Source organism: Lepisosteus oculatus, chromosome 15 (assembly GCF_040954835.1).
Source record: "Lepisosteus oculatus isolate fLepOcu1 chromosome 15, fLepOcu1.hap2, whole genome shotgun sequence".
Classification (NCBI taxonomy): Eukaryota; Metazoa; Chordata; class Actinopteri; order Semionotiformes; family Lepisosteidae; genus Lepisosteus; species Lepisosteus oculatus.
Genome location: NC_090710.1, coordinates 32,845,324 through 32,857,370, shown reverse-complemented (window position 1 = coordinate 32,857,370; position 12,047 = coordinate 32,845,324). Strand labels below are relative to the sequence as shown.

The 12,047-nt window shown below is 42.7% G+C and overlaps 2 protein-coding genes across 2 annotated transcripts; both read right to left on the bottom strand.

Annotated features, from left to right (window-relative positions):
* Window positions 1–3,605: 3,605 nt before the first annotated feature.
* Window positions 3,606–6,064, bottom strand: LOC138223145 (uncharacterized protein DDB_G0290301-like). Its single transcript, XM_069179037.1, has 3 exons — window positions 5,660–6,064; window positions 5,516–5,611; window positions 3,606–5,371 (listed from the first exon to the last, which is right to left on the bottom strand). The coding sequence occupies exons 1-3, from the start codon at window positions 5,978–5,980 to the stop codon at window positions 4,709–4,711; spliced, it is 1,080 nt and encodes a 359-aa protein (XP_069035138.1). The 5' UTR covers window positions 5,981–6,064; the 3' UTR covers window positions 3,606–4,708.
* Window positions 6,065–6,169: 105 nt separating this feature from the next.
* On the bottom strand, window positions 6,170–7,322 carry LOC138223146 (uncharacterized). Its single transcript, XM_069179038.1, has 2 exons — window positions 6,476–7,322; window positions 6,170–6,331 (listed from the first exon to the last, which is right to left on the bottom strand). Exons 1-2 carry the CDS (start codon window positions 7,232–7,234, stop codon window positions 6,254–6,256), a joined length of 837 nt encoding a protein of 278 aa, XP_069035139.1. The 5' UTR covers window positions 7,235–7,322; the 3' UTR covers window positions 6,170–6,253.
* Window positions 7,323–12,047: the final 4,725 nt, after the last annotated feature.

Genomic DNA, 12,047 nt, shown 5'->3' with positions numbered 1-12,047 from the left:
TGGGCCGACAGTGAGTGAAGCATGAAGCAGACAGGAGTGAAATATTTCAACAGGTCAGGATTCTAACTCTGGGATATGTGGTGCTGAACCAGAAGAATCAACACGATAGCAATTAGGATTTTACACTATTTTACTGTTCATAATACGAAGCGACGAAAAGCAACAAAAAAGCCTAAGAAGTTGTATTTAAATCAGTTAATTTTATAACTGTAGACTTTCTGTAATGGAACAAGTAAAGGTTTATTCGGTGCTAAAAAGAGAAGAAAAGAAAAGGAAAGTTTGCACAATCTTGGATTTACATCCCGACACAAAAGTGCAAACGCGTAGAAAAGCAAAAGATGAAAACATAAGAATTTAAGCATAATGATGGCAAATAGACTATATTTCCTCCTAAATGTCACAAGGGCTCACCTTCAATATGTAGTATGTACAGTGCCTTGACTATATAATACTGGGGTATTTTACACAAGCACCAATTTATTTGGCATGATTTAACTTCTGGGACACCTAACTGAAACAGGACGTTCACATGACAATTTTACAGCAGGTTTTACCATTTCATCAGCATATACTTGGTCTTTCTTCTACAGGCATTAAAACATTTACTCTTCAAAGTGGACTGACATCTACCTGAAGGAGCTGATTTTTACTTCACGTGAAATGAGGTCCTGTTTTGCTCTATAGCACAGAATGTCTGCCCTGTCTCTCTCACACCTGAAGAAGGCTTCACAGCTGAAATGTTGTGTTTTCTGTCTTCTCTTTCAGCATGGAAACCTATTACTTGTTCCTTTGCAGACTACGCATGCTGATGCAGATACCCACCTAAACTACTGTGGTATTAGATATATATTTGCAGGTGATGCAGCGAGTGGTGTTGCAGGGGAAAGTGCCTGGTGTGGATGGTTGTTGAGGGCGGTCAAGGGAGCTGTGAACAAGGTTATGCAGATTAGGTGGCTGGTGATATGAGATGATGGGGTGGTCAGAAAAAAGAGTACCAATGGAGGGATCATCCTGTAGGATGGGAAAGTTGTTGTTAATGGTCCTGGGGACAGAAAGGGTGTTAGGGTGGTAGATCTGAGGGCTGTTTTTGGCTCTGGAGAGGGCCCTGTCGATAACATGGGTGGGGTGTCCTCTGTTGATGAAAAAAGAGTGCATTTTGAGGGCTTGGTTATGGAAGTCCACGTTGTCACTGCAAGGTTTTTCGGAGCCTGATGAACTGTGGAAAAGGGGAGAGGATTTTTAGTATGTGTGGGGTGTAAGGAGCTGTACAGGAAATAGCTGTTATATATTCCTTTCAACACATTAACAATGTGAAGGTCCCACTGGTTACCACTATTAATCATCTGCAGATCTGATACAAGTAGACCGCTCTGGCCTTAGGTTAGGGTCTTGGGATAGAGGTCAGCCTGAACCCCTTTTTCCATCATGCACAGGTCACAGCCCATAGAGCTCATCCCACCACAGAGCCTCGGGGTCAGCAAGAGTTTTCTGAGCACTACATCACTATAGAAGAAACAGGTACTCATCATAAACCTGGTTTTATTGAATCCTGTGAGATATAAGCAATTTTGTGTAGGCTACAGGTTAACGGTTCTCTGGTTACAGCTACAGTATGTTATACAAAACATAAAATACAATCCTTCAGTAGTAAGAATATTTGAAGACAGACCAACATTTGTCCACTGTCTGAGGAAGTAAGCCTTCTTTGTACTGTAGCTCCAGTTCCATGCTAGGACCACGTTAAATCGTTAGTAATGAATGTACCCCGGAACTGGAAACTGCTTACCATCTCTACAGCCTCCCCATTGATGTGAAGAGGGGTGTGGTCTCTAAAATCAGTGACCAGCTCTTTGGTTTTGCTGACGTTGAGGGGGGGGTTATTGTCAACGCACCAGGCCTCGTGAAAACCGTCTGCTGCTAGTTGAGATTTTAATTTTTCCACTTTTCTTTTCCGTAACTCACTTTTAGTGTTGAAAGTCCAAAACATATGTTTTGTGTGCAGTTTTAAAATGTTGTTCTGTATTTCCCTTTTTCACGTAGACACTAGCATTGTAGATTTGAATTAAACCTACAAAATATTCTGGTCTGAAGAAAAAGTCATTAAAAATGCGAAAGTACAAAAAAATAATCATCTTCCCATTCCTTGTGGTAACGGTAAGATTTGGGTCTCTTTGCTTCATCATTTTCTCTCGTAACTGTCGAACTTATCAAGCTGCTGGCGAATTTGTCTCGGCCAGTCTGTTTCGCTCCACTATGCACTGAGGCGAATGTGAGATTCGTGCGGCAATAATGAAGAGACCGTTCTTGGGTAGCACTCACAACACTATTTACAGAGCTCCTGTAGCTTTTTTTTTCTGTGTCAGCCAACACTCAGGGAAGAGACTTTAAAAGCACATTCAATGGGGGTTAAACACACACATGGGCAGTCAAATGTATGACATTACATGCATAGATCTGAATGAATTTTTAGGCTATCAAAAAAAATAGTCAAATAAAATATTTTTTTTTTGCCAAACATCGACTGTTTTTTTTCGATCAACATTGATCGATCGACTGGTTGAGCACCCCTGCCCTAAACAGACTTACTCCAGATAGTCAGTAAGTAAGCCACCATGGTGGCACGGTGTCGTGGAGTGTTGGAACCTTGGGCTCACACCTGATGTGCTACCTGTGTGCGTTTGTGTGGGTTTCCTCCCACAGTCCAAAGCATTCTGGTAGGTTATTAGCTTCTGGGAAAAATTGGCCCTGGTATGACTGAGTGCGTCTGTGTTTTTCTGTGTGTCTGCCCTGGGGTGGATTGGCGTCCTGTCCTGGGTGTATCCTGCCTTGAGCCCGTTGCTTGCTGGGATAGGCTGCAAATCTCACTGTAACCCTGAATTGGAAGAAGCATTAGAAAATGGATGAATGTCTGGTTTATTGATGTAATCGTGACTGTTTAATCTGAGTTAACTATTTGGCCTCCTTTGGATCATTTTGGACCAGTTGATGTTTACATGCTTTATTATGTCAAACATTTAGAATAGGGCAACAAAGCTGGGAACTGCAAACAGGCTTTCCTCACTAAAACTCGGCATACCCCCTTTCCATACAGAAGCTCTTGTGGCAACGGGCATTTTCTTGCTCACCTTTTCTCCTTATGTCAGAGTAATTTTTAAATTGTGTACAGTGCTGAGAAAGAGTTTGTATATCCTCAATATAATTATGTAAATTATAATTGCCTACCATGATACCTTTGCTTAATTTACACAAATGTTTTCTTAAATAAGCAAGAGCATTATTTAATAGAAAGTAAATTGAATTTGAATTGGGGTGATTAAGATTAACTGGTTAAATAAATGGGTGACGAGTAAGAAAAGACTGAATTTTGGCAGTTCTGACTGAAATGTGCATTTTTGGAAGTTTGGGTAAGTGGGAACACAAGAGCAGTTGAATTTTGCATTCTGGATAGGGTTATTAAACCATTTCTAAACAGTTTGTATTCAATCCTTTCATGGTTAGACAGAGTCTGGAAATGAAAAATATTCAAGACCACAGTGACTCTAACCAAGACCAGCCATGCTGCCAAGAGCAACCCAGAAAATCACCCAGGAATAATAATAAAAAACTTTATTTTATATAGCACCTTTAATGGTGGATTCTCAAAGTGCTTTACAGAATGACAACAACAATAAAAAATACACAAGATGCACGATGAGTATACACAGTTAGAGGAGACAGTAGATGGTGGTGCTAAATACAGTAGGAGCAGAGGGGTAAAGAACAGAACCAGTTCAGTAAAGGCTCTTCTAAAGAAGAGGGTTTTGAGTCTGGATTTGAAGGAGTTTAGAGAAGGTGACTCTTTGATATCCTTGGGGAGAGAGTTCCAGAGCTTGGGGGTGCAACAGGAGAAGGCCCTGTCACCCACAGAGTGTAGAGGGGCTTGGGGGACAGACAGGAGGGCAGAATTAGAAGAGCAGAGGTTGCGAACTGGGGAGTAGGGTGATAGTAACTCAGACAGGTACTGAGGTGCCAAGCCATGCAGAGCCTTATAGGTGAGCATGAGGATTTTGAAGTTGATACGAAACTTGACAGGAAGCCAGTGCAAGGATTCCAGGATAGGGGTATTGTGATCACTTGCACTAGACCTAGTCAGGATTCTGGCTGCTGAAATTTGGACATACTGGAGTTTGTTCAATGTGGATTTAGAAACCCCAGCGAGTAGAGCAATATAGTAGTCAATTTGGGAGAAGACAAATGTGTTGATCAGCTTTATAGACATAGTTAGTGATGACATAGGATGTAGTCTAGTGATATGGAAGTACAAAACACATCAATCAAAAGATCTGCAGGTAATGTGTGTCTTAACCATTAGGAAAAAAATTAAATGAGAATGGTTTTCATGATGGGCAGCACAGTGTGCAGCAGTTAGCAATTCCAGGGGTGCAGCCTGGGAGAAGTTTGGAGGACCATTTTTTCTCAGAAACCAGTAACCTACCAGAATGTCTGTGGGCTGTGCAAAGAAACCAGAGCACCTAGAGGACGGAAACACACAAAACCACAGGGAGAACGTAAGAACCACACAGGTGTCATCCCAGGGATGAAAAGGGACTCAGGATTGCAAGGCAGCAATGCTAATTGCTTTCCTGCTTCTTGTCCGTCTCCCGATTGTCCACCTGCGGCTTCTGGATGTCCTCCTTCTTGTCCGTGTCCTGACTGTCCACCTGCGACTTCAGTCTTTCCTGCTTCTTGTCGTCTCTTGACTGACCACCTGCAGCTTCAGACTGTCCTGCTTCTCGTTGGTCTCCTGACTGTCCACTCGCGGAGTCGTAAGTTCCAGCTTGTTGTCCATGTCCTGACTGTCCACATGTGGCTTCGGACTGTCCTGCCTCTTGTCTGTTTCCTGATTGTCCACCTGCGGCTTAACTCTGTCCTGCTTCTTCTCCATTTCCTGACTGTCCACCTGCGGCCTCAGACTTTCCTGCTTGTTGTCTGTCTCCTGACTGTCCACCTCCGACTTAGGACTCTCCTGCTTTTTGTCCGTCTCCTGACTGTCCACCTCCGGCTTCAGACTGTCCTGCTTCTCGTTGGTCTCCTGACTGTCCACCTGAGGATTTGGACTCTCCTGCTTCATCTCCATCTCCTGACTGTCCACCTGCGACTTCAGTCTTTCCTTCTTCTTGTCTATCTCCTGACTGTCCACCTGAGGATTTGGACTCTCCTGTTTTTTCTCCATCTCCTGACTGTCCACCTGCGCCCTCAGACTTTCCTGCTTCTTGTCTGTCTCCTGACTGTCCACCTGAAGATTTGGACTCTCCTGCTTCTTCTCCATCTCCTGACTCTCCACCTGTGGCCTCAGACTTTCCTGCTTCTTGTCTGTCTCCTGACTGTCCACCTGAAGATTTGGACTCTCCTGCTTCTTCTCCATCTCCTGACTCTCCACCTGCGGCCTCAGACTTTCCTGCTTCTTGTCTGTCTCCTGACTGTCCACCTGCGGCCTCAGACTTTCCTACTTCTTGTCTGTCTCCTGACTGTCCACCTGCGACTTCAGTCTTTCCTGCTTCTTGTCCATCTCCTGACTGTCCACCTGAGAATTTGGACTCTCCTGCTTCTTCTCCATCTCCTGACTGTCCACCTGCGGCCTCAGACTTTCCTACTTCTTGTCTGTCTCCTGACTGTCCACCTGCGACTTCAGTCTTTCCTGCTTCTTGTCCATCTCCTGACTGTCCACCTGCGCCCTCAGACTTTCCTGCTTCTTGTCTGTCTCCTGACTGTCCACCTGAAGATTTGGACTCTCCTGCTTCTTCTCCATCTCCGGACTCTCCACCTGTGGCCTCAGACTTTCCTGCTTCTTGTCTGTCTCCTGACTGTCCACCTGCGACTTCAGTCTTTCCTGCTTCTTGTCCATCTCCTGACTCTCCACCTGTGGCCTCAGACTTTCCTGCTTCTTGTCTGTCTCCTGACTGTCCACCTGAAGATTTGGACTCTCCTGCTTCTTCTCCATCTCCGGACTCTCCACCTGTGGCCTCAGACTTTCCTGCTTCTTGTCTGTCTCCTGACTGTCCACCTGCGGCCTCAGACTTTCCTACTTCTTGTCTGTCTCCTGACTGTCCACCTGCGACTTCAGTCTTTCCTGCTTCTTGTCCATCTCCTGACTGTCCACCTGAGGATTTGGACTCTCCTGCTTCTTCTCCATCTCCTGACTCACCACCTGCGGCCTCAGACTTTCCTGCTTCTTGTCTGTCTCCTGACTGTCCACCTGCGGCCTCAGACTTTCCTACTTCTTGTCTGTCTCCTGACTGTCCACCTGCGACTTCAGTCTTTCCTGCTTCTTGTCCATCTCCTGACTGTCCACCTGAGAATTTGGACTCTCCTGCTTCTTCTCCATCTCCTGACTCTCCACCTGCGGCCTCAGACTTTCCTGCTTCTTGTCCATCTCCTGACTGTCCACCTGAGGATTTGGACTCTCCTGTTTCTTCTCCATCTCCTGACTGTCCACCTGCGCCCTCAGACTTTCCTGCTTCTTGTCTGTCTCCTGACTGTCCACCTGAAGATTTGGACTCTCCTGCTTCTTCTCCATCTCCTGACTCTCCACCTGTGGCCTCAGACTTTCCTGCTTCTTGTCTGTCTCCTGACTGTCCACCTGAAGATTTGGACTCTCCTGCTTCTTCTCCATCTCCTGACTCTCCACCTGCGGCCTCAGACTTTCCTGCTTCTTGTCCATCTCCTGACTGTCCACCTGAGGATTTGGACTCTCCTGTTTCTTCTCCATCTCCTGACTGTCCACCTGCGCCCTCAGACTTTCCTGCTTCTTGTCTGTCTCCTGACTGTCCACCTGAAGATTTGGACTCTCCTGCTTCTTCTCCATCTCCTGACTCTCCACCTGTGGCCTCAGACTTTCCTGCTTCTTGTCTGTCTCCTGACTGTCCACCTGAAGATTTGGACTCTCCTGCTTCTTCTCCATCTCCTGACTCTCCACCTGCGGCCTCAGACTTTCCTGCTTCTTGTCCATCTCCTGACTGTCCACCTGAGGATTTGGACTCTCCTGCTTCTTCTCCATCTCTTGACTCTCCACCTGCAGCCTCAGACTTTCCTGCTTCTTGTCCATCTCTTGACTGTCCACCTGAGGATTTGGACTCTCCTGCTTCTTCTCCATCTCCTGACTGTCCACCTGCGACTTCATTCTTTCCTGCTTCTTGTCTGTCTTCTGACCATCCACCTGGGGCTTCGGACTGTCCTGCTTTTTGTAAATCTTCATACTGTCCACCTGCGGCTTTGGACTGTCCTGCTTCTTGACTGTCCACCAGCGGCTTCAGTATTTCCTGCTTGTTGTCCATCTTCTTACTGTCCACCTGCAGGTTTGGACTTTCCTGCTTCTTGTGCATCTCCTGATTGTCCAGCCTTTTGTCTGTGTTGTGTCTCATCAGACTTTGAGACTCAATACTCTGGTCTCTCCGACCTGAAAAAAACAACCAAATATCAGAATTAAAAAAATTAAAATTGAAATATACAAAATGTATTGTCTACATATAAGAGAAAATACAGTTTCCTGAAAAAAGCAAAACTATTTCAATTTAGACATTCACACACAATGGACAAAATTCCCCTTTAAATTCCCTTTAAATTTAAATTCCCCTTTATTTCACTTTAACCTTTTACTTTTACCAGGGGCCTATCCTGGTAAGCACAAGGCAGAACAGGATGACAGGATGCCAGGGCATCGCAAGAAAGACACCCGAGCACAAACATGCAAAAACACCTGGGCCAATTTTCTCAGAAGCCAATTAACCCCCGCGAACATGGAGAGAACATGCAGACTCCACACAGACAGCCCCCCAGGTCTGCAGTTGAACCCAGGGCCCCATATCTGTGAGGCAGCAATGCAGACTACCGTGCTGCTGGATTCTAAACATGTGGAAGAACGAAATTAATTTGTGCTTTCTCATAAAAAGAGTAGCCCACCTGTTTGATGTCTCTTGGAGTAAAATTTCCAAAATAAAATACCCAAAAGTATTAAAATGAGGATCACAGAAAGAATTCCAATTACAATAGAAATCAGATTTCCATTTCCAGCATCACCTAAAAAAAGACAGAAATGCATTAAAATTCATAGAAAGTAAAGGTACATATTTTTTTCTCAATAAAATCAAATTAAGCTTCCCTTATACCTCAAAAGTCCCTAGATCATATAAAACACATACTTATACATTTTAATTCTAAATCATGGGATAGAAAATGACCAGTCAATCAATTTGCCATTATAAACCCCATGTATCAGGACCAGAAATTTTATGACAGTTAACACATAAGATTAATCTATCAACCATGAACTAGAATGGTATTCATCACAATATGCTGAAGTTATATTAAAAACACATCTGTAACAGTAAAGATAAAAAACTATGATAAAGAAAAACTAAACTGAAAACCAGCCACATAGCTGATGAATAGATTAATCACAGGGACAGGGTCTTAGGCTAAAATCTAAAGAATTGACAGAAGACATATTATAACAAATAACAAATAACAAATAACAATATGCTATGAACCTAAACACATAACTTTACTGTTGTACTGGTCATTCATTGAGTGTGAAACCCCTAGTTACAATACCGGGTTTAAAGCAGTGCTCAGCAGAAAAGTCCTCGCTGCTTCTCTCGCTCACAGGGTTGCTGGAGATACACCTGTACACCCGGCCCTCGCTCTCCTCTCTGCTGATCTGCAGCTCTTTCCCTGCAAGGACCTGCGGAGAAGCTCCAGACACTTCCCATCTGTACTCAGTACTGGGGCTTGTGTCCCCAGCACAGCGCAGAACTGCAGCAGAGCTGTTCGCAGTGCAGGTTACCGCTGGTTGTGTTACCGAACCTAAAATTGTAGGAAAACAAGTGGGGTCACTCTTTGAGAGAGAAATTAAATATGAACATGTAAATATGAATTTGATCTGGTGCTGTAAAATATAATAATGCTATCCCTCTATTTCATTACCATTTGGTTCTATGATTGAAAAGTCAAACCTACATAGGAAAAGGAATCACTTCAAAGGTCATAACAGACACCATACACTTACCTTTAACATTACTATGATTAGGCAGAGTGGGGAACAGTGACTAGGGTGGTCTTGTGGCAACAGTGAAAAGAAGGATTGATAAAAGGAGAGAAGGCAAAACAACAAATATATCCAGAGGCTGTAGACGAGGTGAGTTGGAGTCTGGAGTCTTAGTCAGAAACGGAGAGAAAGGGGGATTGAGGTAAAGCAGACTGACCAGGGTTTGGCCCGAGAGAAGGGAAGGGAAAGGGGGAACCTAAGCAGATGGCTTAGTAAGCACAGAGCCAGTTGTTTTCAGTAAGGAACTTCAGTTCACAGAGCAGCCTGTTCAGGAAGAGGTGAGAAGGTGCTAGCTAGTCCTAGTTAGTGGAAACGAGACAAATGTAAGGTCCCAGCGAAGAAATGGGTGCTGGAAAAGATGTAAGCAGCAACTACACATGGAGGAGTGGATGTGCAACGTACTGTGACAACTGACGATTTCCCAGGCTTCTGTTAAATAACACCATATACCACTAAGAACATCTGACATGCAGAGAATATGTCGGACATTTAGAAAGACTGACTTCTGTAGATGTTGCATTGGATAAATTGTAATCTTAATTCTGAAATAATGGCTACTCACTGAAGACTTTCACTTGATACTCAAAGGATTTAATTCTGCCATCTTGGACCACCTCTACTGTGTACTTTCCACTGTCCTGTAGGCTGAGCTTCTCAATCGTAATGCTTCCATTTTCCTCGTTCAATAAGGTTCTGGTTTTGAACCTTCCATAAATCGTTGTACCAGAACTGTCAAACTCAGCAATCTTGTCTTCTGAAAACTTCCAGGTAATATCTGTCAATTTTCCAGTAATGGCAGGACTTAATTTTATGGTTCCATTTAATAATCCAAAGCGCAGCTCCAACTGGCCTAAAGTGAAAAATATGACAATATTGGAATTAGACTTGAATTAAGTGCATTTCTTTAACATTTTTATAATTTATAATTAACTTCATTTCATTTCACCCGATTAAATGTGTTTTTCACTATATTTTAGTTGTAGCTAGTGAGATTACTAACAAAAGAAGAAAAATGCTTTATTCACTGTGATGTGATCATTATAACCTGTATATAACAGAGGTTATTTACTGTGCACCTGTTATAGTGCATGGCAAATTCCACTGGAATTTGAAAGGCACATTGGACCATCAGGCTTGTTCACTCACCTGTGTATTCTGTGTTACTTTAGGTCACCCGAACCTCAGCTGTGTCAGATATGTGTAACAGTGCTCAGTGACAGTGCACATCTTACAGAAGTGATGTTACTAGAAACCCAGTGTGTGATTCTCCTGCTGCAGAAGACCCAGTCTTCTGGTGAGCAGGAGTTAGCTGCTCTTTAGGGAGTGGGGCTGTGTACAGTCTGTACTCCTTGATTGGACTTTGATCGAATCCTGGCAGGGGCAGAACAGAGCTGAATCTGCCATGAATAAATAACTGTGGAATTCACATCACTATTGGTCACATTAGTATTAGTATTCACATTACTGTTGTTTCATTTTTTCAAAGGACAGATTTCTGTGTAGAAGGGTAGAGTACTAATGAAAATCCAGAGAGGCTGGGAAAGAGGAATCACATTCACCATTTGCACTGCTGTGGAAAATTTCTCATCTGGTCACTGGTCGATCTAACACCAAGCAGGTTAGTTGAGTCAGTTTGCTCCTGCACCGCAATACGCTAACTCACAATGTTTGAGGAAGAGGAATAAAAATCACAATTTATCATTCACAAGTGAATCGTCCAACTATATATAGCATATCTGATAACATAACAAACCAAATAAATATACATTGATATAGAACATGTTACATTTGACATAAGATATAACTCATATTTTGCAAGGATAATGACACATTTTGCGTTTGGTCATCACGTTCAGCAATCTTTCCATTAGATATACAGTATCGAGGTAATGTCTCTATGTCTGTTCATTTAAATGCTGTCTAAACATTAATTTAACTTGAAAAATTAAAACATCACATAGTGTAAAATAAACTTCATACCAAACTTACCAGTAGTGAGGTTCGTGAGCAGAACAAACAATGCAATAAGAAAACAGGGTTTCTCCATGTTTTCGTCTCTGGTTCCCTCAGCTCTTCACAGATATGAACGGACTTCGGAATCCTGATTTTACTTCTTACCGTAATAACTGTAGTGAATGCTCCACTAAAATTCTGGTATGACATCAGGAGAAGAAAAATGAAGCTGCTCTGGGCAAATTTTAATTTCCATCTATAAATGTTTTTCTTCCAAACGTATTTTGGCTTGCCAAATCAAATTTCTGGAAGTTTAATCAATTTTCTTAATGTCAATTGAGATCAATGTAGTTTGTATTCTGAATAATGTGGTAGAGAATAGTCAAATTGAAAGCGAAAGTTTATTTTGCTGTTTCACCGGTTATTTTCAGGACCATGGCTCCTGTAGTTTCGATTAGAATAAAGTATCCTACCGTTCATTCAAATCAAGCAAAGAGCTATTATAACAGGAAAAGGAAACATGACGTTAGTTCTGTTCCTTAAAATATTTTACGTTATTTTTAATAATTACACATTTCGTTTTGGATTTGTGTTCAGACGCATTGGGTTTTGAGATTACTTCAATGCGGTCGAAATGGTCTCTCGTTCGTTGCGCAACAGGGACACTGCATGGCACAGAGCTACCATCGTGTATAAACAGGCGTGTCGAGGGAATTACCAGAAAGTCGAATAGCAGGAAATAACAAGATGGAAAATTCCCTGGTACGTTCTTTCGTTTTAGAGTCAACTCACGTTGAATTTCTATACCGTACCTACTCGAATTTAAATAGTTTAAAGCTTCCTTGCTTTAAGACATGAATAATAAAAAGTATCTGGTGGTACAATTGAACTTTTTTAACATTTCTTATCCTGATTATATGCCAGTTCAACCTAATTGTATGAAATATTATTTCCATTTCTTGTAAACTTCTGGATATATAATATTGGTTTCACAGAGTTGTCTTTTTACCGG